The sequence below is a fragment of the Monodelphis domestica genome, chromosome 1, assembly GCF_027887165.1.
Source record: "Monodelphis domestica isolate mMonDom1 chromosome 1, mMonDom1.pri, whole genome shotgun sequence".
NCBI lineage: Eukaryota > Metazoa > Chordata > Mammalia > Didelphimorphia > Didelphidae > Monodelphis > Monodelphis domestica.
The window spans coordinates 562,250,737-562,278,535 of NC_077227.1; the positions used below are offsets into that span (position 1 = coordinate 562,250,737).

The 27,799-nt window shown below is 33.0% G+C and overlaps 2 protein-coding genes across 3 annotated transcripts in view; both read right to left on the reverse strand.

Moving 5' to 3' along the window:
• Window positions 1–27,799, reverse strand: part of CSMD1 (CUB and Sushi multiple domains 1) — a 2,624,761-nt gene that overhangs the window by 1,724,753 nt on the left and 872,209 nt on the right. The gene's annotated exons all lie outside the window — the stretch shown is intronic.
• On the reverse strand, window positions 21,753–24,928 carry LOC130458357 (cAMP-dependent protein kinase type I-alpha regulatory subunit). Its single transcript, XM_056823357.1, has one exon. It carries the CDS (start codon window positions 24,627–24,629, stop codon window positions 23,475–23,477), a length of 1,155 nt encoding a protein of 384 aa, XP_056679335.1. The 5' UTR covers window positions 24,630–24,928; the 3' UTR covers window positions 21,753–23,474.

Consider the following 27,799-nt stretch of genomic DNA (forward strand, 5'->3'; position numbering starts at 1 on the left):
ATTTTGTCCTAAAGTAATTCATTACAATGAAAGATAAAATATACTTGTTGACTCACAGAAGTGTATGGAAGACAGAGGCATCAGTCAGTTAGATGGCAGTCTCTACTAATAGTCTGGAACTATCCAATTTGTGTTGAGGTTAAAAAAATGAGTAAAGAAAATATCACATCAATTCTTAGCTTGAGTAGGAAAACTAATCATTAAGGGAAATTGATATTATAAGGGCAATGAGAAAAAATAATATGACAAAAATAAGAGGCATATTCTTAAGGGTTTTATCTCTATGTTGTTGGACTGTCTTGAAATTAACAAATGAAAATCTGATTTTAATACAATTTGTTGTTTTTTGTAAATTGAGAGTACTAAATAAATGACAATTATTGCTGTTTTGCCATTAATAACAATAAAAGAACATGAAAATAATCTTTGAACATCTAGAAAAATATCAGGATCATGAAGAGTTAGGTATTCTGACCACCCAAGTTATAGAACACAGTTCCCAAAATTCTTATAAATGAATGGAAAGGTTACTTTAAAATATCCTAAAATCACAATAGCTTGTTTTGTTCTTGGATGATGGCCCTTAATTCCAGATATTTGTGTTCTAACTGTGTCAAAGAAACAGTTGATAAATTCATTCTGGTAGTTATCTATATATACCTATAGTTGCTGATTCTTAGAAAATAGGTTAAAAGTAGCTATTTCTCACCTCTCCTTATGTAGGAGGCAGTTACAAAAAGGATTCCAAAGGCAAGATTTTCAAAGACAACTGAGGCAGATAGGTGGCTCAATGGATACAGTGATTGACCTGGAGTCAGGAGAACTTGAGTTCAAATCAAGCCTCAGATACTAACTACCTACGTGACTGGACAAATCACTTATCTTCTCTTTCCCTCAGTTTCCTCAGCTGTAAAAAGAAATAAAAAACCTTGAAAATGATATGGCAAACCACTTCAGTATCTTTACCAAGAAAACCCTATAAAATGGGATCATTAAGAGTTAAACATGACTAAATGAAAATGAAAAAAATTGATAATATTTTATCGTAGATTACAAGCATTTTTATCTCTATCACTTCAAAAAATCTAGTAAGAAACCTCAGAGGAAATATAGTCCAAACTATACCTTTATACAATTGTCCTTCATAAATAGAATGCCTTCAAGGAGGGAGAACTGGATATATATGATCCTATTATTTGATATATTTCCTTACTAGTTTTTTTCATATATAAAGGGTAAAAATTTCCTCGTCTAAAACTTCTGTAAAATTTTGCAGGTTCTATCTTTTGATGCCAAGAAGAGAACTCATAACATGATGAACTTATGCATCACATATGTGTAACCTATATCATATTATTTGACATCTCAGGGATAAGGAAAAAATAGAAGGGAGAGAGAGAACATGGATCCCAAAATGTCAGAAAATAATGATTAAAATTGTATCTTCTCCATTAGTGGCAATGCAGTGATCCTGAACAACCTGGAGGGATGTATGAGAAAGAGCACTATCCACATTCAGAGGAAAAACTGTGGGTGTAAAAACATCAAATAAAAAAACAGCTGCTTGATTACATGGGTCAAGGGGGATATGATTGGGGATGTAGACTCTGAATGAACATCCTAGTGCAAATACCAACAATATGGAAATTGATTCTGGTCAAGGACACATGTAATACCCAGTGGAATTGTGCATAGGATACAGGAGGGGAGGGGAGAGAGTAAGGGAAGTAGGCATAGAAAATGATTTTTGTAACCAAGGAATAATGTTTTGAAATTGACCAAATTAAAAATAATTATATCTTCATGTAATCAAGAAATAATACAAAAATAAAATATCAAATATCCATATAAATGACAAAAGATGGCATTACAATTTTATGACTGAGAATACAATTTAAAATGAATGGATAAATTCACAATTCCACCAATAGTGTATTAGTGTCATTTTTTTCCATATCCACTTTAACATTTATTTACCATTCTATTATTTTGGCCAATGTGTATGAGTTGATATTTCAACATTGTTTTAATTTGCATTTGGATAATCATAATGATATAGAACATTTTAAAATATTTATTCATATTTACAAATAGTTTTGAATTCTTTATTCAGAAAGTCACTTTTCACATGTTGACCATCTGTCAATTCAGAAATGGCTTATCTTCTAATTTATTTGAACAAATTCTCTATTTATTTTATATAAGATGTCTATATGAGAAATTATCCATTTTTAAACTTATTGCTTTCCTTATAATCTTGGCTACATTAGTTGTATTTGTAAAAATTCTTAATTTAATATATTAAAACTTAACTATTTTTCAACTTACAACACTAACTTTTATATTTTTACAAATTCTGTTTATAAATGTCATAGGTATATATTCTCTGTTTTTCTTGTTTAAAATTAGAATGAAATTTTATTTTTTATTTATATTATGTATATGTATAAAATCTGTATATATAATAAATTAATTAAAATTTATTTCTAAAAAATAAAATTCAAAATTAAAAGACAGAAGGGATATCTCCCTTTATGAATAGGTTGTGTGACCATTTTCATCTTATCGGGGTAAATGGTATGAGATCCTGGGCTTTATGTAGTTTCTGACAAATTTTTTTTCCAGTATTATGGTTTTTTTTTTACTACAGTAAGAGAGGGAAAGTAAAAACCCTATGTTGTCTAAAATATTTATAGCAGCCTTTTTTGTGGTGGCAAAGAACTAGAAATTCCATCATTTGGGGAATGGCTAAACAAGTTGTGGCATATGTAAGATTATAATGGAACATTAATACACTGTAAGAAAGGACAAACAGGCTTTTTTGGTTTGTGTTGTTGTTGTTTCTAGTGGAAAGAATTGTTTTTAAAAGGAAAAGAAAGGAGGACAGCTAGGTGGGTCAGTGGACTCAGAGCCAGGACTTGAGACAGAAGGTCCTAGGTTCAAAACTGGCCTCAGGTACTTCTTAGCTGTGTGAACCTGGGCAAGTCACTTAAACTCCATTGCCTAGCCCTTATTGCTCTGCTACCTTGGAACTAATATACAGTATTGACTTTAAGATGGAAGATAATAAGTGTTTAAAAAAAGTTATGAAGAATGAAAAGAACAGAATCAAGAGAACATTATATAGTCACAGAGATATTATTTGAAGGATGAATTATTTATGTATAACTCCAGAAAAAGAACTGATGAATAAGCAAGATATAATTTTGTATATGCATATATCTTTCTTTTAAATGATGCCTTTTCTAATTGGGAGAGAGAAGGGAGTATATTTTAATGTAACAAATAAATAAATTTAAATAAAAACAAATGGAAGTCAGACAAGAGTAATTAGCTTATAAGTTACACAAGGGCATGGGCTAGATTTAATTTTACTTTTTGCCTACTAATGTGTTGAATAAATACCTAATGTACATAACAAGCTCTGAGAAGTGTTCAATCATAATGATATCTTTGATCAATTGATCTATATCCTCATTACCTTTATAGGTCTAATTATCAATTAATCCCCACAACAGTCCCTCTCCCATCTGATTCCTCTAGCAACATAATAAAATATAAGACCCTCTATTCCTTTGTCCCTTTAAATGTATCTAAAGTTCCCCTTTTCAGTATTTCCCTGGATCCTTTGTTTCTTTCTTAACATTTAATAATTAAAATAGGGAGAATATTACTGTTAGAGGATTTTATGTATAGATGTCATCTACTTTTCCATAAACATTCTAAAAGACCTACAAATGCTCTAGCATATAGTAAAACCATACAGATATATAACCTGGACAAAAATAAAAACTGAATTTAAAAAATCCCAAACATTTTTGCACTCTGGAGTCAGCTGACTTGGATTTACATTCTACTTTTCATAATGCTTGTGCAAACTTCAGTAAGTCACGTAACCTTTAGCCCTTAGGCTCACTTTCCTCATCTATAAAATGCACAGGTTTGATTAGATGGCCTACTAATTTTTAAGTCAAGGAGTCCTGATTATGATACTTATGACACCATGTTCTTCCTCATTATAGTAGCACCTAGGATCAACGTCAATGATAACTCATCTCAGGGTGCATTGTTTCCCCTTTAGAGAATTACCAAACACTTAGCTAAGCTAATGTCCATCTACCTCTCATCTGCCTACTTATAGAAACATGTAAGATGCTGCTACAATTTATCTTCACTGAATTGGCACTTCATTACCTTTATCATTATCATTATCATCAAAGATAAATTTTGGGAAATTCATAATTGATTTAAGAATTTTCATTAAGGAATTGAAATTCTACTTCTATTACTTTCATTATGAATCATAAATCAAAAAAGGCTCCCATGAGAGTTAAGTATTTTGGATTTCATAGGGTTTGGCCTACATTTGGAAAGTTAAATGGAAGCAGTAGTTATGGTTAATTGACCTACACTATATTGTCCAGGAATTTTATCCTGACTAGTCTATAAAAAATTCAGAATATTTTTAGATATTGACTCATTAGTCATTAGATTATTACTAAATGAGAGGTACTAAATGAGAATAATCATTATGATTCCTGAAATGGAGAAACAAGTCTAAACTCATAGACTGTGTTGGAATAGATTAGTTGTTATGAGTTGGATTCAGTAGACATTTGTATTCAAATCCCTAAATCAGTATGATGTGATCTACTTAATTTTTTTTGGAGACCCGATTTCCACATCTATAAAAAAGTGATAATATCTTCAATGCCCACTTCATTGTATCACAGATTTGTGACTAAAAATCCAAACTCCTCATTTGATGAATGAGTAAACCAAGGCCTGGGTACATAACTGAACTTGCTTAAGGTCACACAGGTACTAGGGTTCAGAGATGGAATTTGAACCTAGTTCTAAATTTAAACCTTCTTTTCTTTTTTATTATTGCCTCCTCAGGGTTGCTGTAAGGCTCATGGAAGAATACTTGAAAACTAATAAGGAAACTTTAAAACACTAAATGTCAGTTTTGTTGTAATGTAGCTCTTTTTTATATGGAATAGTACCCACTTTTCTACCTTGTATAGAAATATTCATTGTAGAGAAAAAGTCCCAATAATTATATAGATTTTATTCATTTTTAAAGTAATATTGATGACATGTATTATTTCACCTTTATTTCTAGATATGAATTTCCCCAGCCCCTATGCTTAACTTGTTAGGCTTAACCTAAACTTAATCTGTTCAGTGATCTTTCTTTTATAACAAATATATTTGGAAAAAATGCTTTTTCCTGACAACATTCCACAAATATGTTCACTACCTATGGAAGGAATGGAGGTTAGTAAATGTCCTTATCTCTTTTTTCAGGGGGAACACTGATCATTATAACTACTAGTATTCAGAGTTAAAAAAAAAAAACGTTGAATGCTTCATTAGAATGTTGAGAGCAGGGACTATCTATTAACTCTTTTTGTATCCATAGTGCTAAGACTGGCACATAGTAGGTACTTAATAAATACTGATTGACTGATTCTGTTTATCCTCCTTCCACTGAAATTATGTTGATTTTTGATATGTCAGTTCAATTCTACTATTTCTTCTGGCAGAAACTATACTTAATGTAGCTTTTACCTAAGGATTTTTTCTTAGAATTCACACAAACTTATACAATTGTCTTGGCCAGTTTCATATCCCATGATAACATTGCAAAATTTAATACCAAGGAAGCCTAACATGTATAGCTTTAAACATTAAGAATGCACTTTACCTGGAGGTAAAATTTCTTTACTAAGGTAGTGAATAAACTTTAACATTTATTGCCATAGCATTGTTATCTCTGTGTTTCATATTGTGCTCATGGCCATTTGAAGAAGATTGTTGACATCAAAGCTCTATTCTTTGATTCCATCCCTCAACTCTAAATTAGGAAGCAATTTGGGAACTGGAAGAGAGGAGTAAGTAGAAAAGATACTTTTAAAAAAAATCAGACAATATGAAATTCATTTTATTTTTGTTGGTTTCTATTTATTAGGGAAAAGGAAAACAAGAATGATTTCTGTTTATTCTATCATTTGCAAGTTAGACAAAACTTTTTCTGAATCTTAATTTCCTAATTTGTAACTTTTCTTTTCTTCCTTCCTTCCTTCCTTCCTTCCTTCCTTCCTTCCTTCCTTCCTTCCTTCCTTCCTTCCTTCCTTCCTTCCTTCCTTCCTTCCTTCCTTCCTTCCTTCCTTCCTTCCTTCCTTCCTTCCTTCCTTCCTTCCTTCCTTCCTTCCTTCCTTCCTTCCTTCCTTCCTTCCTTCCTTCCTTCCTTCCTTCCTTCCTTCCTTCCTTCCCCTGCTTTTTCCCTTCCTTGTTATACATTTCAGGAATAACTCTGATGAGTATTATGAAATGTGAGAATTTTAGAAAATAGATGAAAATACAGAAATCTGTCCTGATATCTATGGAATATAATAAGGTCTAGAGGAAGGTTCCCAGCATTTGGAATACACATTCTACATAAGATGAATGGGAAAGCATCATCAAGAATCACACAAAATGAAGTTACATGGATACATTGTGATTTGTACTAATGAAAGCAATACCCACATGAATCTTATTTCTGTGACACCATTTTACTGAGAAGACTGAACACCATTAAATCCTCCCCTACTTTGAAACACTTCTGTGATCTCTTCTAGTTCTATTTTCTTCCACCCTCAGGTGGTACATTTTCCTTCTTCCATTCTGAAATTACTTACTGACAACTTGATACCATCTTTTTTTCAACTCTACTGGAATATTTCCCTACTAATTATCTAAGTTCTCAACTTGTCCTTCTCCTCTGTCCACAAGTAATATTCCCATGCTTCCTCTATCCTCATTCTACCTCCAATTTTTATAAAATCTTCCTTTGGTTTCAAATTATTATCCTCTATCTTTCTTCATCTTCATCACCAAATCTCTATAAAGAGTAAAAACAGTATTTTTTACTCACTGCCTTTGCTCTTTCACAACACACTCACTCTTAAACTCCTTGGAACTTAATTTCTATTACCTTTTCCCTCTTGTATTCCCTTTTCATAGGATTATAGGCTTAGTGCTAGGAGGGACCTTAGAGATGATGGATTTTTATATTCTTTATAAAAGAGGAATATAAGCCTCAAAGAGATTGTTACTTGCCCAGGGTAATGCAGCTAGTAATTGCCTGAGGTAAGATTCAAACACATGTCTTCTTGATTCCAAATGCAGTGTTCTATCCACGATATCAGGTTTCCTTTATCAGTTGCCTGTCCAAGTTACCACAACTTTAGCCTAAATTATTTTTTTAATTCTTTAATTTTTTCCAGAACACATTTAGATATAAATTTTAATAATCATTTTCTGACATTCTCTGATCCATGCTTTCTTCCTTTATCCCATTTCTCACCATTTTCCAAGATAGTAGGTATTATGATACAGGTGGCATATGTATGGTAATGTAATACATATTTCCAAGTTTGTTATGTTGTAAAACAAGATATATAATATAAACTTGAGAAAACATTTGGGAATGAATAAAGTGAAGAATGGTATACTTCAATTTTCAGTCAAACTCCATCAGTTCTTTCTATTGCAGTGGATGACCTAATTTTGTCATGAGATCTTACAGTTGTGCTGGATTCTTTCATTGTTGATAATAATTAAATCATCCACAATTGATCAATATATGCTATTGTTGTTACTGTCTACTATTTTCTCTTTGTTCTATTCACTTCACTTTGCATTACTTCATTTAAATCCTTCTCATTGTTGTTTGTGCTTATCATGTTGATAATTTCTTATGACACAATATAATTCCATTATAATCATACACCTGAACTTGTTCACCCATTGCTCAATTGATGGACACCCTTTCAGTTTCCACTTCTTTGCCACAATAAAAATAGTTGTTATATATTTTTTCTGTTGAAGTAGTTTCTTTCCCCCTATCTTTAATCTCTTTTATATGAAGAATTAGGAGTGATATTAGTTGGTTAAATGGTATTCACAGTTTGAGGGCCCCATATTCACCAACAGTGTATTAGTGTCCCTGTTTTTCCTCCATCATTTTGCATTTTCCTTTTTGGTCATGTTAGACAGTCTGATAGATGTGAGGTGGAACCTCAGTGTTGTTTTAAATAATTTTTTAATATTTTATTAATTAAATTAATATTTAATTAAATTAATAAATTAAATTAATTATTATTATAATTATAATTATAAATTATAATTATATATATAATATATATAATATAAAATTATAATTATAATTATAATTATAAATTAAATTAATAAAAAATTTTAAATAATGTTTTAAAAAAAATAAAAAATGTCTTAATTAATAGTAATAAAGACATTTTTTAAAATATAGAGTTAAAATTCTTAATTTGAGAAGGGCATGTAACTTTCCCTTATATTCTAATGATACTTTTATTTCCCTCACCCTTCCTAAACTCAGATATTTTGGTATCTTCTTGACCATCCTATTGTTTTCATATTTTTCAGGGGGTGCCACAGGAATCAAAAGTGTTTGTCAGAAGTAAGGTGATTCAAATAAGGCCTTGGAAGTAGGACCAGTTACAATTCAAATATGATCCAATTTTTAAAAAATATAAAAAATTTGTAATCAGTTCAACTATCTAGGCCAAGCTAATGAATGAAAAGAAATAGGTAGCTAGGCATTGTGTCACTCTAAACTAGAAAGCAAATGGTTACCTTACTCAGGTAAGGAGAAAGGAAATACCAGCTCTGATTACTAGTTCTTGAGTGACCATCTGAAGAATGTTAATTCACCTGACTTCACCTTCTTTCTTAATTTGTAAAATGGTAATATCAATGTAAATTATATTAATGTCCCTTTTTAAATGTATCTTCCCTTTCCCCTCACATATATGACTTTCTTTTCCCATAACATCCTACATTGAATCAGTTGTCATGTCTAATTCATTCAATCTACAAAATACTTCTCACCTCATCACATTTCTATTCTTCTGCAAATGTGCAAGTACAGAATGATGACTCCAAATATATAGCACAAATTCCTAAGATTACAAAGAAAACATTAAATTGAAATATAGTAATAATTTTAAAAGATGTTCTTAGAACTTAAGAATCCCTGCTGTAATGCAAAATAATTTTCAATGATTTCAATTTCCTAATAAACAAATCCCAGAACGTGTCCTAATGTTCATTCAAATATTCAGCTGACATTGGACAAATCCCTTGATTTCTTTGGGCTTATTTTCTTGCTTGCACAATGAAAGGACTGAACTAGATGATTTCAAAAATTACTTTTAACTCTAAATATGTGATCTCTCAAAGAGAGTTATTAATAAGAGTTTTGTGATATGTTATAAAGAGCTTGCAATTTGGGAACAGGAGACTAGGCATCTACTTCCAGTTCTGCCTCTAAATAGCTATGACCTTAGTCAAATCTTCTCTGGACATGAGTTTTCACAGCGATAAAATGAAGTGGTTGGATTAGAAACTCTCTAAAGTACCTTGCTCTTTAGTTTTATGTTTCTGAGATTTACTTGTTACTTATAAAAATTCAATCATGTTTTTTATATGTACTTTATAAGCAGCCAGGGAGAATTAATGCATGTTTAATGGGAACTCTAAGTGTAACTACAAAAGTGGAAACTTCTTACTTAAATCACATTGGCAAGGCAAGTAAAATAAAAATCAGGAGCAAAGATCCAGTTATGGTCATTTGAATTTATAGCTGTTATTTTTTATTTTTTCCATCTCATTTGGTAAGAAGAATAAATAATTAAAATAGGGAATATTATTACCTCACCTTCATATTCTTCAAATAATTATTTGCCTTTTAATTAGCAAATGCTAAAGGGAGAGTACAAATTCAGAGGCATAAAATAGAACAGGATATATGGAGGCATTCTTTGGAACTCAGCTGAATTTAAAAAACGCCTTTCAAAACAGCATATTGTCTACAATAATTTAATTTTAAACTCCTGATTTTATTATTATTTACCTGAGGAGGAGAAAAATTGTGTTGAAATATTTTGTGTTCCCCACTAAAAATGAAATAGAATAATTATATGTTTTTGTTGGTTTTTGATAGATTGATCTCCATACTATCTATCTACTATACTCCTCCCCCACTAAATTATATCTGTATTTGGAAGTTGCTATTTAACATATTGCAAAGGAAGGGTGTCTGTGAATTCTGTTATCATTATAAATAATCAACTAACAAACTAAAATAAAATTTGAGAGAAAACTACCCTAGCTAGAGGGCAAGACTTCATCCAGTTAAATTGTGAGCAACAATAAAGTGGTGTTCTGGTTTTGACATGTTTACATATAGAAACACCAAAGTCATTGCTATATTTATTCTCCTTTGTCACAAGACCAGAGGGATGCTTTACTCATATCATAATGGAAATAGGGTTGTATGTATACTAAAAGCTATATTGAATACTAGCAGTTCTGCTATTTATCTGGAAACTCCCATTTGCTAATGATCAATTGTAGGAGATAATAGATCTTTAAAATAACAAGGTGATTCATATAGCAATAGTAAGAAATAAAAGATGGACAGTGATGAATGTTTTGTCATACTCCATGAAACACTGAAAGACTTAAAAGAACATTTCATCATTGCTGGGTAAGTCTATCAGAGAAAGTGTAATAATGATAGGTGACACTTCTAGAGTTACTTTACAAAGTATTTTGCACATAATCTATTTGCTATTATTTTCAATCCAAAGAGATCATTTTTTCAAATATTACATGTGAGAAAACTGAGGCTATAAAGAATAAATGAATTAACCCAACTTCACACAACTAACAAAATGTCTGAGGTAAAATTCAAAACTAGGCTTTCCAGCCTCTAAATCAAACACACTATTCAGAACACCATGTAAGGATAGGGCAGTATTAGATAGAAAAGATGATAATGATCTTTTCTGGAAGACAGTATGCCGCTAATCATCTATTAATCAACATTTTATTAATAACCCACTATATTCCAAGAACTATACTCAATATGATGAGGATATGGAGACAAAAATATGGAAAATAATTCCTTGCCTAAAGAAGTGGTGTATACACACACACACACACACACTCATACAGGATGGGGATTGGATTTAAGATTTTGTTGGCATTGGAAAGGAACTACTCATTGAAGGAGCTCCCATTACTAAAATATCTAGGTACTTTTTTCTGCAATGTAGAGTTTGAAAGATTTGTCCATCAATGAAAGGTTACATAATTTTCAAAGAGTCATACAGACAGTATGTGTCAGAGGTAGACCTTGAATTCAGATCTTGTTTACCTTAAAACAAGGTCTCTATCCACTAAACCACGCTGCCTCCTATGTATAGAATTAGATAGATGTGAGATTTCAGGGGAAGGGGAGTTGGCCAGAGTATGTATCTAGTATTTTTCATGTTTAAAGTGATGTAATATAAGAAAAGGGAGAAATTTATGTATGAGAGATAGCCAATTCAAAGATATGAAGACTGAATTTGATGAATATTATTACTATAGCTATTACTACTATTACCACCTTCACCACCATCACCACTACTACTGGTAGCCAGCATTTACACAACACTTTAAAGTTTGCGAAGTACTTTATTCTGATTTTATTTATTTTCAATATTTTCCATGGTTATATGATTCATGTTTTTTTCCCATGTCTCTTCCTTCCCCCATCTCAGAGCTGACAAGCAATTCCACTTGGTTATATATATATATATATATATATCATTGTTCAAAACCTGTTTCCATGTTATTGATAACCCTAATCATATCTCTGTCAAAGCACGTGACCAATCATATGTTTTTCTGCTGTGTTTCTGCTCCCACAGTTCTTTCTCTGGATGTAGATAGCATTCTTTCCCATGAGATTCTCTCGATTGTCTTGGTTCATTGCATTGCTGCTAGTAGAAAAGTCTATTGCATTCAATTATGCCACAATGTATCAGTCTCAATGTATAATGTTCTCCTGGTTCTGTTCCTTTCACTCTGCATTAATTCCTGGAGGTCATCCCCATTCACATAGAAATCCTCCAGTTCATTATTCCTTTCAGCACAATATTATTCCATCACTATCAGATACCACAATTTGTTCAGCCATTCCCCAATCAAACGGCATCTCCTCATTTTCCAATTTTTTGCCATCACAAAAAGTGTGGCTATGAATATTTTTGCACATGTATTTTTCCTTATTATCACTTTGGGGTATAAACCCAGCAGTGGTATGGCTGGATCAAAGGGCAAGCAATCTTTTAAAGCTCTTTACACATAATTTCAAATTGCCTTCCAGAATGGTTGGTGCAAAAGCACTTTAAAAACAATTCTTGGAGATAGGAGCTATTATTATTATTATATCTTTTTTACATATGAGGAAACTAAGGCAAATCTGAAACTGAATTTCAACTTTAAACTTCCTGACTTCAAGTCTATCCAGCATGCGGCCTCACTTCACATAGATGAAATATAATGCCATTTTTTATTGAACATGAATTCAAATTGTGAAAATTTTAGACTACATTTTCCTGGATTTTCCCATGAACTAAACTAAATTATATTCAATTTTGACTCATCTTACATAAAAAATCAGTGGAATAGCACATCCAAAAAACACTACTGAATAATCAGATCGTTCAAAGCTTAACACTCCTAAGGAAGACTCTCTCAATCTAACTCACTAAGTATCAAGTCTCCAAAAAATTAAGCTGTAAAAACTCATCCATATGCTAGTAGCTCAAATATTGTCTTGGTTCCTAAAATGGGTGTATTGTATTTTTAGTACCAGCTTCACTTTGCCATTGTTTATTGGATATGCTCAGTACCCTGATGAAAAGAGTAATTCTCCCACAGTGAGGTCTTAATCACTGCTGAGATTTTGCTTTAGCTATCCTCTCTCCCTGAACATTACTGGCTGAATTGATTAGACACTGATAGCTCTTAAATCTTAGCTAATGACAAGTGTATTTTTAGCCATTGTACAAAAATTCAAACCAGAAAAATGCAGGTGGTTGTGAAATACGGCACTAGCATTTTATTTGCCAATTTTCCTAGGGCTATTTTTAAAAAATGAAAACAATTGTGTTTGAAGTGGTGACCAGAGAAGGAAGTACAATAGAAAAAAAAATTAAATGAATTTAAAATAAAGCTAATTTGAAACGGAAGAAAAATATGAAATGGGATTTTTTTCCTTCTGAGTCAATAAAATATATTCCTTTCTATTAAATGAATTATATTTTAATATGAAATACTATTTTTCTCCTGGAATAATTATTTGATTTACAAGATAAGAAATAAGAATTCTTCAAGATTAATTGTGAGGATTTTGTTTAGATATTCAAATGAAATGAATTTTGGTACCTTCTCTTTGATCTTGTCTTTCTTTGAAGACAACATTATTCTTTGAGAAATGACAGCATTTTGGAAGTATGAGCAAAAGTCACTACTTTGCATTAGTGGTCTCAAAGTAATGGGTAAGGGGAATATTCCATAACAGTTCCCTTGTCATTACCAGGAGATTACAGGTAGTTCTCATCTCATACTAGCAGAATCATGAGATTCAAGTTAAGGAGATATTTTTCCCTTCTGAAAGTATCTGATGACAAAGTAGAATGAATGAGAGAAATCTTGTGAAAGATAGGATGCCTATGTTCCTTCAAGCTATACATGATCCTTGTAAATAAGACTTTTCCTGATTTCTCCAGTTATTACTGTTGACCTAACCTCAAGGTGAAAAAAGAGAAAAATGGTCATATCTATTTTGTATGAAACTGTATATGTATAGATGTATTTGTGTATGGGTGAATGAAAGACAGAGAGAGAGACAGAGACACAGAAACAGAAACGCAGAGGCAGAGGCAGAGAAGAGGGGGAGGGGATAATTAATTTTTTTGTCCCTCCTAATAAAAGTTAAGCTCTTTGAAGATAGGTATGGTTTCATTACTGTGATCTGTAGTACAATAGCACAGTAGCAGAAATATGCTGAGTTAGTGCCTTAATAAATGATTGTTGGTTGATTGGTTGAGTTTAAGAGATATCCTGTATGGATAAATATTTCTGATATATGTGACTCATTTATATGAGAGTGAAACAAAAGGGGGAGAAAAAGGAAATTTATTTATCAATCATTAATTATAGTCTGAGGAACCATTTACATCCTCGTGTTTATTTGGAGACGGAAGGTATCACATGGAAGAAGATATGGATTCTCCATAATGACTATTTAGTAGAAACCAAGAGGAAAATGTAATGTAAGTAAAATGAGGGAAAACTTTATTTTTGAGATACAAGATGGTAAAATCAAGGAAAACCCCTTTTAATATTCACTAACCTTTTCAAATATAAGTAATTATTAACTTTCCCCTTATATTTGTATCTTCTATCAAAAAAAAATAATTCTAAGAAAGCTAGCATTCTCACAGGCATCCCTACCTCCAGGGAATCTACTCTTCAATTAATCACTGCCTAAAGTACCTTTGAGCATGTCATTTTTTTTTTTATCAAAAACCTTCATTGAATATTTCTTATCAGCTGAGACACAAACTCCTTACCCTGGCATTTCAGGCCCTCTATAACTGTTCTCTACCTGCTTGTGAGTTACTTTTCCAGGCTTATTTCCTATTATTCACATTCACATACTCTATAGTACTTCCCATTAAATTGTTGTCTGACCTCTTCCTGAACTCTCCATTCCCCATGCATTCATAGAGTCAATCTTCCATGAACAGAACATAGTCCCACTTTATTTCTGCTTATTGAAATTCTTATCTTTCTTCATTTCTTGGCACAAGGCCTAACTACAAAGTCTTTTTCTGCACTCCTCCTGTATTTTTGTAGCTGAAAAGGGTCTAGATTTTCCCAAGTTTTTATATAACTCTTCACTTATAATTCTCTTTTGATATTGAGTCTGTCTATATTCTATCATGTCTATCTGTGCAGATGTTATACCTTTGAACCCACCCCACTAGATAGTAAATTTCTTGAGAGCAAAAATTCTGAAATTTGTCATCATTATTTCCCCAGAACTCAGCCAATTATCTTTCACACAGATGATACTTATTATTTGTTGGATTCAATTGTTATATTTCTGAAATATGGAATCATTAAAAATATGAGTTGGAAATCATATTAGTGATAATATCCTTCACCTCTCCTTTACAGGTAAGGAAATAAAATAGCACAGGGAATAGATGAAATATCAAAATCACATGATTCTTTCTAATGGCAGACCTAGGTCTAGAATACAGATCTTATCCTAGTTTTTTTTCCCAATTTCACACTCTGGTCCTTTATGAATTTTGTAATTTCTGTACTGAGTAATATGAATTTTTTGGAGATGGAATCAACTTTACCTTTTAGATAGTCCTTATATGATATGATTCTTCACATTTCTTTTCTTTCTTCTTTGGGGAATGATTAATGCCATTATATGAAAAATTAGAACAGTGACAGAATATCATGTTACTAGTATTTTCAATATATTAAACAACATATATTGATTTAAGACATACTAACTATACAACTTTTTTGTGATATTTTAAAATATGAACTGTTGAAAATTGTTGTTTCATTTAGGTGTCAATAGTAATCATTTAGTCTTCTTTGCTCATTTTTTTAAAAAGTTAGGTAGGAGCTAATAAAGTAAAATGACTTATCCAAAGTCACAATTTGTTAGTGGCAAAACTGGGAGCCTTTCCATTTCCACAAGAAGCTGAAAAGATCAGGCAGTGAGTTTCCATTGCAATATAATTACTACTTTTTTTGTACTTCTGCTATCAATTAACATGATTATAAGCCAGAAATTAGAGGGCACATGTATTTCCCTAATTTATTAACTCAAAACTAAGGTGAATTTTTTGTACTTAATTACTTATATGCCAAATATTTTCCCATTTAATATTTCATATTATTTATACATACATTTCAAGTTTTAAGAAAGAAAATGATCTGTAGCAGATTAACTGGTTATATCCTTGGAAGGTGGTGGGATATCATTAAAATGAAGAAAATGGGTTATTATAAAATATTTAAAGCTATGCCTTTCATAGTATCATACCCTTTCTCTATGGATTAAAATTATATCATTATTACAAAAAAGTAAATAAGATATTAACCTTCCATTTTTGTCAAAATGAGATATTATTAGAAAATACCATTAGTTTGTTGCTGTGACATCACCTGTCTTTTTTTTTTCTGTAGTTAAGAGTCTGCTATCTTAGCTGCTGTGGGATGCCATGTTAATGAGGCCAAGGACATAGGTCAGAGACCATCCAGCTTTACTTTATATTGGGTATACAGCATTACCAAAACCCATTATTCTTTAAAATGTGTATCCTGATTGAAGTAAAAATAGACTATGGATTCAGCTTCATCAGTTCATTTCAATTAACAGTTATTTATCTCAGTGACATGCCCAGCTTATATTGAAGTTGTGGCAATATCTTTGTAGGGAGAAATGGTGGAGGTGGGGGGACAGCTACATTAATGTCAACAGACACACAGGAAAGTGCCAGGGTTATTTTGTGTTGGAAGAATTACAGCTAAGGTCCTGAGATCCTACTTAGGATTGATTGGAGGTAGGAAGAGGAGGAAAATGTTTCCCTCTCAATCCCACCTTTCTCTGTACCCATCCCTTGATTCTACTTCCCTTCTTTCTTTTCCACCTTTCTTTTTCCCCTTCTCCCTTTCTCCTCATCTCTCTCTTTTTTCAATCTCTTCCTCTTCTCCTTTCCTTTCTTCAAATTCTCTCTCTATCTCTCTCCTGCTCCTCTACTCACCTCTTCTTCCTTATCTCTGTCTCTTGAGACACATATTCATTGGGTGAACTCAATGAAGAGTAATGTCTCATCAGAATTGCTACTGATGAAAAACACTACCAGTAAGACTCAGAAGTTGGAGGGTAATTAATTAATAATTTTGTCTTCTTGGAGGACAGTAGAAAACTACACTTAAGGGATATGAAAACTATGAAGAATCCATAATGTAAGAGGAGGACTTCCAGTATCTAGGAATTATGTAATATTCTTTGCTCTTAAACATACTTCATCCAGAGATGTTATGTGTATGGTGGAGTATTCCTCCAGTTTAGGGAAAATGTCTTTATAGCTCACATTTTTTTCTAAACCTTCTGAATAAATTTTCCTTGTAAATATGAATTGGGTACATGCCTTCAGATGGGATGCTAAATTAGGAATGTTACATGATATTAATATCCCTGTGAATAATTATTTCTTCCAGAGATTATGCATAAGCTCAAGAAGTACTATCAAGAAAGTATATAATTGGGGGAAATGATGGAGAAAACAAAATTTCTTTCAGAAATATTGCAGAATGGGTGATTTCTTTAAAATTAAAATATCACTGAAGGCTTCAATATGGAGCTTCACCTATTAGGACCTGAAATATAAGTATTGTTTTATGAGGGCAGATAGTGCAAGTATTTTGTTTCAGTTATACAGCTGGAAAATACTGCAGCCCTAGTTTTGAAGCATTTTAATGAGAATCTAAGGAGTTTGTATTTTGTTCATTAAATAGTATAAAACCACCAGAGATAGCACTCCTTCCTGTATCCCTAATTCTAGGTAAATTAGTTTATTTACTTTCCTCCAAATATTCCTTTAAACTTTCTTGCCAATGGTATCTTTGAAAATTATTTCCAAACCTGCAACGGCTCCCTCCTAACTCTCCCCATATAAATAATTAAAGGGACCTTCTCAAGTTCTCTTCCTCCTTGAAGCCTTTCCAGATTACCCTGAATACCCTATGATCTTTCTCTTTTTTAATAATATATTTTTATTTCTTCAAGTTAACATATCAATACAATGTCTTAGTATTTGTTTTATGATATTTTGTAATTCATGTTCTTTCTCCCTTCCAGTAATCCCTCCTCTTTAGGAAGACAGGTAATATGATAGAGATTGAACATATATTATTATATAACACATTTCTATTTTCTTCATGTTGTGAAAGAAGATAGATACTGCTTATACTAGAGAAAAAATAAACGGAGGGGATAAATTACAGAATGAAATGTTTCAATTTACATTGAGATTTTATTCCTTCTATGGCAATGGAATTAAATTCCTTTTTTAAAAATTATGACCCTCTTGAGTTGTCCTGGATCCTTGACTTAGTGATAATAATTTATTCATTCACAATTAAACATCACATATAACTGTTGTTACTTTATACAGAGTTCTGGATCTTCTTACTTTACTTTGTATCAGTTTATATAAGCCTTTCCAGATTTATGTCTGTTTGTGTGATTATGTTTTTCATTACTTATGAAACAATAGTATTTTATTACAAGCATATGCCATTCCCCAATTGATAGACATCCCCTCAGTTTGCCATTACAAAATGTGGAGCTAATATTAGGGTTGTGACTTAAAATCTAAATTAATTGGTTGCTAGGGAACAATCCCAAATAAAATTCCCAAGTCAGTCTGGAAATTTATGGTAATTTTAATTAATATAGAGGGAAGGATTTAAGGAGAAAGAGGGAAGAAAGTATTTGATTTCTCTTATCTGACCTGTGCCAGGGAGTTCAAGATCTCTGCCACTAGGTCTCTGAAGAAGATTAGAGACTTCTAGGAGGATAAAGTTAGAAAGGAAAAGGAAAAAAAAACTCAGCCAGAAACACCACCAACCTGACAATAGCTGTAGCCAAGCCGAGATACCGAAAGACCAAGCATGCTACCACCAGCCACCTCACCGCCACCAAAGGTACCAGAGAAAGGAAGTGATATATATATAGTGAAATACATAGACCTTTTATTCTTGTGTCTCCTCCTCTAATTTTTCACATCTACCAATCACATCAGAGGCTTTTCTCCAGGACTGCCCATTCTTTAGTTCTTATTTTCTTTGATTAGATTATATCTTTTGAGTTACTTAATACTTCTTTGTTAAGTTCACCTTTTGTTAGTTACTTAACCTTTTTGTAATTAATTTACCCTTTATAGTTACTTAAAACCTTTTTGTAGTAAAATCTAAAAATAGACTTAGCTTTAAATTCTAGCTTCACTATAAAGTAAGAACTAAGTACCTTCATTGCCCAATCAGGAGATTACAATTTCATCTTCGCCATAAAATAAGAACTAAGTAGGGTGGAGTAATCAAAATTTCACCAAAAAAGGAGCTACTAAAATAGTTTTATACACATAGGCCCTATTCTCCTATCTTTGATCTCTTTGGGGTATAGATTTAGGAGAGATGTTCTAGGGTCAAAGGCTATGCAAATTTTGATGACTCTTTGAGTATGGTTGAAGATTGTACCCCAGACTGGTTTTATCAGTCCCTAGTTTCACCAGCTGTGTGTTAGTGTACCAATTTTTCTACATTCCTTCCAATATTTGTCATTTTCTTTTTTCTCATCTTGTGAATTGAAATTTAAAAGTTGTTTAATTGGCATTCCCCAAACTTTTTACACTGTGGGTCAGTTTATGTCCCTCAGACTGTTGGAGGGCCAGACTCTAAAAAAAACTATGAACAAATCTGTATACCGCTGTCTGGGATAGCGAAGGCTGCAGTGCTGGCTGTGATGGGCCTGTCACACCTTGCACAGCCCCATCACTGCCACCACTATACTGGGCAGCAGTATACACAGTGCAGAATCCCCCCCCCCCAGATCTCTGGTCACCATGCTGACATCTTCCATTTTGTAGCCACATAATCCTTTGCATGGTGCCTTGTTCTCAGAACATGCAAATGATTATGTCAATGGAAGTAGTACTGTATGTGAGCTACGCCTTGTGGTGCCTCCACATACAGTGATCCTCTCACTGACCACCAGTGAAAGAGGTACCCCTTCCGGAAGTGAGGTGGGGGCCAGATAAATGGCCTCAGGGGGCCCCATGTGACCTGAGGGCTGTAGTTTAAGGACCCCTACAAAGTCTAATCAATAGTTATGTGGAACATTTATCATTTGACTAAAGTTAGTTTTAGATAATTTTAATTTCCTCTTCTGAGAAAAGTCTGTTCATATCCTTTAAAGATTTGCAAATAGGCAAATGCTTTATATTCTTATATATTTGAGTTCTCTATATATTTGAGAAATGAATCTTTCGTCAGAGATTTGCTATAATTTTTCCCAGTGCATTGCTTGCCCTTTAATCAATTATATTGCTTTGTTTGTTGAGTAACTTTTAAAATTTAATGTAATCAAATTTATACTTTTACATCTCATGATATTTTCTATATCTTGTTTTGATTTGACTTTTCCCTTTTCCATAGATCTGACAAGTTAATTATTTATGATCCCCTAAGTTGTTTATGATATCAGTCATTTCTAAATCATGTGTTTATTTTGCATTTACCTTGTTATATGGTAGAGCTTTCTATTTTGACTTCTAAACACATTATCTTAAACTCAATTATATGTGTATATATGTATATATGTTTCATGCCTTGTCTTCAAAATCAAGTTTCCTAAACTTACAGGCTTAGTGTTCTATTTCTAATTGTTCTCACCATGTCCAGCAGGAAGAGGTTGATTAATATGTTTATTTATTTACTGAATATTCTCTTGGGTTAAAGTTTTATTTAATAACTTGTCAAATTAAAACATATGATTAAAAAACAAAGATGATGATCATGTAGAAACCATCCCTAAACAGTGAATCTTATACACTCTATTAAAAAAAAGATATAGTCTTCCTGCTAAACTAGTACTTATTTCTTTATGGTTACATGAATAGATGTCCTGCTGCTTTTTTTCTACATAGGGATACACAAATCTAGGTTGCCTGCAGTCATACTATTTCAAGCTGTGACTTTCTCACACTTCCCAGGCCTAGCAGAGTGAGCTCATCCAGTGCTGGGATGAGAGACCTCCCTGGGAAAATTCACAAAGTGTAGCTGCAAGCTTTATTAGTCATTCAGTCCTGTGAACTTCTGGTTTGAGGCTTGATTTGTTCACAAATTCATTGAGCACAGCATCAGAGAATGTTTAAACTGGGAAGGCTCTTAGAGACCATCTAACCCAATCCACTTACATTTTAGATGAGGAAACTGAAGCACAAAAACCCTAGAAAAAAGCTAGGTAATTCTCACATTGTTAGTGCCTAGCTAATGTTTCTTTTGTGGCTAGTTTTTGAAATGGGAAAATCCTATTCTGATGCCTCATTTTAGAGATAGTATTGGGTGCTCAAAGACTTTTCTAGAAAAGAGAAAGTACTGGGAGGTCCTCCAAAGGTAGGAAGATTTTGAGTTCAAGCCTGAGACTAGAGAAGCTCAATTTGGCCAAGGAAGATGAACTTTCTAGCCTCACTAATTCTCAAACACTGTCTTTTAAGTCTCTGAATATCCTATTAAGTTCTATCAGAGCTATATGCAGATGTGTTATGGCAATTTGAAGAGAGTTTTGAATTCTTGAAGTCTGTGCCAGCAGAGTATACTCTTTGGCTGATTCTTCAAAGTTAAACAGAATTACTGTCTAGGTGTAGGGATAAACTATTTGACCAGAGCAGTTAAAAGCAAAGCATCTAATGCCTGTGATTTTTGGATGTAATCATTAAGACCATGTACTAAGGCACAGATTCTTAAAATGAAATTCATGAAAATTTAAAAATATTTTGATGACATTTGAATAAAATTATTTTCCTTTGTAATCTCATATATTTAGTTAAATATATGTGTGTGTGTTACATATGTGTATATATGTATATACACACACACACACACACACACACACATACATATATTCCAAGATGGAAGTTAAGGGTATGAGCATACAGGTATGGGTATATTCTTTTTTTTTTTTTTTATTTTGATCAGGCTTTACAGTAAATAAGAAAAACTTAAGATACAGATAGAAAAATTTGTTAAATTGAAAAAAATACTCATACATGAAGGTAAGCACTAGAAACCCTTACACTACCTTCTGCTGAAAAACAGAAATATTTATACATGGTGACTTTTTACCTTCCCAAGGCTTGTGCCTTGGGAATAAATTTTACAACCAACAGTCTGAAAAACACTTAAATCTTGGAACAAAATACACTGTGACCAATGTAAATACCCAAGAAAAAACAGAAAGCATTATGAAAGCTCATTGCATAACATAAAAATGCTTGCTTCACTCCCAAGTTCAATTTTCTCTCAAAGATTACAATGAAAATAAAACCTTAAAATTGTTTACATTATGAAACTGTGGAATTTAGTTTTAAAAAATATCATTGACAGAGTAATGTAACAAAAAGCTGGTAAATACTGAAATATATTAAAGACTCAGAAAGGTTTTACTTACACTTCATAGAATGTCATAGATTATTAGGCTGAATGAGAAAGGAAGCCTGATATGGCATTTTACATAAACTTAAAACACACACATACCCCCTCAACCCAGCATAATTTCTGGTTAACATAAAAGAAAAAAATTAAATTATATGCACTTTTATGGGACAGAAAAAGGTACCTGACACCACACTTGATCCATCTCACAATTCCCACATTAGCCATAGCACCTCCATATTCCATGAGGACAGATTCTTCCACATGTATATACTCCCAACTAAGCCTATTTCTTGGAATCAGGCAGAAAAGCTTATACAGAAGTCAAATGAAGGACATGCAAGAAGCAAAAGCTACAAAGTGAGAAGAATGTCCATCTCAAATTCTTTCACTCGGTCCAATGCCTGACATTTAGTATTTGGCACTAATTGGGTAAATGGAGTACTCGCTTTATAATTTGTGAATCACTAGACAAATTTAGTTGAACATTAGTCCAGTCTTTGCTTCTAAGTTTTGGAATCAGGCTGAAAAGCAGCTAATGACAGCTGGAAACAGTCAAGCAGAGAAGCTTTCTTTAAAATAAGGGAAGTTATATCAGTAGCTAGTGGTGAATAGAAGCAGGCAATTTAGCAGGACCAAAAAGTCTGGAAATTTTTAACAAGAAACCAAACATATTAAGTCATCTGAAAACCAGCAGACAGTGGGCACATTTCCTGCTACTTCTAAACTACTATTTGACTATAAGCAAATGTCTCTCCATTGTACCGAGAATTAGAGTACTCATGCATTTTTAAACTTTAGAGAAGCTCGGTAAGGAGTTTTTTTTTTTCTTTTTAAACAAAAAAGTCAGATTATGACCAGTCTAAAAATACGTTTACAATAATTGGAAAAGTATGTTTCTTTTTTTTTTTATTTTTCCACTGTTATATTCTTACTCTATGGCAATTCATTTGGTGCTGGGATCTGCCCTCACCAAAAAGCATGGCACTCACTGCCAAAAGCTGGACACTAACACTGCACAAAGAGAAGCAGTAACAGCAAAGTCTCCATATAACTATTTATTAAACTGGACACAGCACTTCAACTAATGCTCCAAATTAAAATGGTGCAATGAAAGCAATTCTTTTCTTTCCTTCTTTTATATATATATATATATATGTGTGTGTGTGTGTATGTGTATACATACATATATATGTATATAAACAGACAGGAAGCGACAATGCCAATGACCAATGTAGTACTGCAAATGAGGGAAAGGATTGGTGAGGCATAAGCTCAAGCAAGGGAGCCAAATTTCAGACAGATAGTGACACAAAGCTGTTGTACTGCTGGATGTTGCGTTTGAGGATGTCTGAGCAAGGGCCGAGGACACGTTCAAAGCGAGGTCGGTCTAATTTAACACATTTCAAGGGGCCACGAGCAACCACTGTGGCAGCTCGTGGACGATTCATCAGCAGTGCAATTTCACCAAAATAATCAGAGGGCCCCAATCTTCCTACTTCAACAAATTCTTCATTCTCCGATCTACGCTGTAGAACAGCAGCTGAACCCTCTAGGATAATGAAGAACTCATCTCCTGGTTCTCCTTGCACTACAATCTTCTGTCCATCTTCAAACTGAACAGGTTCCAATGCATCAGCTACTGTGAGACGCTCCCATTTGTCCAGAGACTCTAAAATAGATACTTTGCTAAGGAATTCTTCATACATCTTCCGTTTTCTCAATGTACTTCCCATAAGGATTCTTCTATAGCTGTCTCGATCAATGCCCCATAATTTCACATTTGTCTTAGCTTTGACAGTTGCTGCTCTGGGTGTTCCATAAATCAAGGCAAGTTCTCCAAAGCTCCCTCCTTCTCCAACACTGGTTGCCCATTCATTGTTGACATAGACATCCATCTCTCCTTGATCAATCACATAGAAGTTATCACCTTCGTCACCTTGTTGAATTACAGTCTCTCCAGCAATAAAGGAAGCTGGGAACATAGCATCAAAAATATCACTTCTCTCATTGTCATCAAGATGTGAAAACAGTACATTCTTCTCAATGGCTTTAGCTAAAGCAGCCATAGTCTTGTAATCTTTTGGAATAACCTTTCTAACATATGATGCAGCATCTTCCTCAGTGTACACCTCTGCACTGATAGCACCCCTTCGTCTCCGACCCTTAACCACTGGGTTGGGAGGTGGAGGAGAAATTTCTTCTTCCCTTGTTTCAGCCAGGATAACTGCTTTCTGCACCGGCAGAGCCAAAGCCTGGAGCTGTTTTGATTCCTCCTTCTCCAGTCTCTCAAAGTATTCCCTAAGGAATGCCATGGGTCTGTCAGGTCGAACAGTACAGAGCTGTACAATGGAATCTTTAAGGAGTGCCTGGATGTTATGCTTCTGGACATAGAGCTCACACTCCCGGAGGCTCCGCTCCTCCTCACTGCTGGTGCCGCTGGTTGCCATTATTTTTGGCTGCTTGTCCACAATTTTTCGTCTTTTGGCTCTCCTTTCTTCCTTTCTCTGCCTCTCTCTTTCTCTGTATCTATACCTCTCTTTCTCTCGGTCTCTCTTTTCCTTTTTGTCTCGGTTTAGACGCTCCTGTGTGTCTAGACCGTCTCAGTCTAAACTGTCTGCCTTGGGTCTCCTTTTTTCTCCCTGTCTCTCTCTTTTTCTTTCCGTCCGTCTCTGTCCCCTCGAGCTCCTCCTCTTCTCGTCGGTCAGGCGCCTCCTGTCGCTTCTGCTGCACCCGCTTCCTTCTCTTCCAGGTATGGGTATATTCTTAACTTCCATCTTGGAATCAATACTAAGTTTTGGTTTCAAGGCAGAAGAGTACAAGGGTTAGGTGACTTGCCTAGTGTCACATAGGTAAGAGGTGTCTGAGCTCAGATCTGAACCTAGGACCTCCTGTCTCTGGGCCTGACTCTCAATCCACTGAACCACCCAGATGCCTCCAAATATAATTTTTTGAGCATGGAATTTTCATCACACTGCCAAAAGGATCAAAACCCTCAATAAAAGACTAATTGCCTCCATTCTAAGATATAAAGTGGGTGTTGTCTGAATTGATGGGAAGTTTACCAATAGGAACCAAACCACGAATTAATTTGAAATATAAGAATATGTGATATAATTATTTTCCTTAGTAGAAGGAATGATTCCTTATTAGGTTACTTTCCAGAGGCAGTAAAATTACACTTTTTACTTTATATATAGCTTTTATATATAAATATAAAAACAATACTAAAGAAGAGCATATATAATACATAAGCATAGAGAATAAATTGGAATTGAGAAGGGTTATTAGGATTTTGTTTCCAGGTACTAGAGCACCACCATTATGGTTTGTACTTTATGCCCACAAATTTATACCCAGTTTGTTCTTCTTCTGACCTTCCTAGTTGTAACTTTTACTTCAGCATTTTGTAGTTTCTCAGGGAGCATTTATTCTTCTGCAACCATAAACCAGAAGAATTCACTTCATCTACCTGTCTTCCTTTGCTCTTCCCTCCTTTCCTAGGTATGTACACACACTCACACACACAATTACAGCAAGAAGAAAGACTCTCTATTATAAATATTTAATCTTCTCCATTTTTTCTTATATTATTCCTGAACTGAAAGTATTAATTTTAATTCCCTTGTCCAACAGGAGACTATTTTTAAAACAAATTTCTTAAAATATAGAGATTACTACTTATCCAGACAAGAATTCTTTTTGCCACAACTTCCATTCAGTCATAATAATTTTCTTAATAAATGCTTGTGGAAAAAAGAATGCTATATTTGCTTTATGCAGCTTGACCTCATGAAAACGAATTCATTCATAATACCATTCCTTTCAAATGAAATGCTGGTTAAATGAATAAACTTTATAAAAACAGATCTATATTTAAAATATAGCACAAATTCAATTAAACAAAAGTGGATTGAGTGCCTATACATATAAAATGAGTTTCACTGGTTAAATAATTCATTAACAACTGGCCAGATAATTGTTAATGAATCCTTTTACATATAATATGCTACCAGGATCATATTTAATGTCTTTCCAGTATGATGGTACTAGTTAAACCTTCTAACCTTCTGGCACAGATTCTGTGTGAATCCAAAGTCATCCTTGTTAATGATGAAGCATTGAAATAGGATTTTCTTGATACTATGGAGAGGCACATAGGATAGACAGGTGTGGATAGTTACCATCAAATCATTTGAAGTTATGCAAACACATATAAAAACACATTTGTTGTAATGTTGGAGATTCATAATTTAAAAAACATGACTTAAATATTTATAATACATTTATACTTTTAAGATACTACTTATTAAGTTATTGGTAGAGGGTGTTCCCAATAAAGAATCTCTTTTACCAATACAAATTAGTGCCTTCTCAGAAATTTAGTCAGAAATTTTGCTGGATGTCCTGAGAGCTTAAGCCTATGGATCTATGGATCTAAGATCTATGGATAATAACATCTAGTATTTCTCAAGGGACAGACTTGACAAACCCAAGTCTTTCTGACTCTAAAGTCAACTTTCCATCAGTTGCACAGTATTCCTTTCTTATATATATTCATATTAAAATAAATTCTTATTTCTAGTTGTTATTGGAATTATTCACTAAGCAAAATTGATATTTAAATTTAAATAATTACATATTATGTTATACCAAAGATTTATATAGGTTAGTATAAAGAGCACTGGATTTTGAAGTCAAACGACCTATGTTCAAATTTAATTACTGAATTTTTTCAAAAGTTAAAATGATAAAATGATTTTACCTTTGTTGTTCTAATTTTTCCAGTCTACAAAATGAAGGGGAATATACTCCCAATTTTATACCCCAAAATCAATAGTCTATGATCTAACACAATGCTACAGAGTTTACATCCTAGCAAATAAAATTATATGAAATATCAATATTATTATAAAATATAATTATCAGCTACTATTCATGGGATACCAAAGCATGCATAGGGACACAAAGATTGTTTTAAGAAACATTTCCTACCCTCATTGAACTCATATTCTCATTAGGGAGACAAAACATAACTATGTGTATATGTCTAAAATACATTTATATATACACATGTGGTGCTTTATAGTACATGCTTATATAAAATACAGTATGACATAATATAATTTATTATAATATATTATATGTAATATGCACACATATATGAACTATCTGGCAACACACATATAAAGAACTCCAAAATATAGATACAAATGTAGCACTTGATAATATCTGAAGCATTGTCAGTTAAACAGGGCTATTCGCATACAGCTTACTTCTTAGTGTCAAAACTGTAGGTAATATTTGAGAGTTTCCAAAAAGATATAGTTCAAGAATAGGTTGAAATTTCCAGGAAATCTCACAGGAAAAGCTATTAGATGTCTCCAAATGTGGTAAGTCCTGACTTAAAAAAAAAAAAAAACATGTTTCTCTTATAAGAAGTACTCAGATCAAACTAGAAGTTTGGATACCTGATTTATTGATAGGTTGTCGACTTGATCGGTATACAGCTATGAGTTTAATTAGCCTCATAGGTATTCTCCATCTTTGAGATTTAAATGATTTTTTAAGGAAAGTATGACCATAGTTTTAGTGCAATCAGTAGTGATTTTACAGAAGG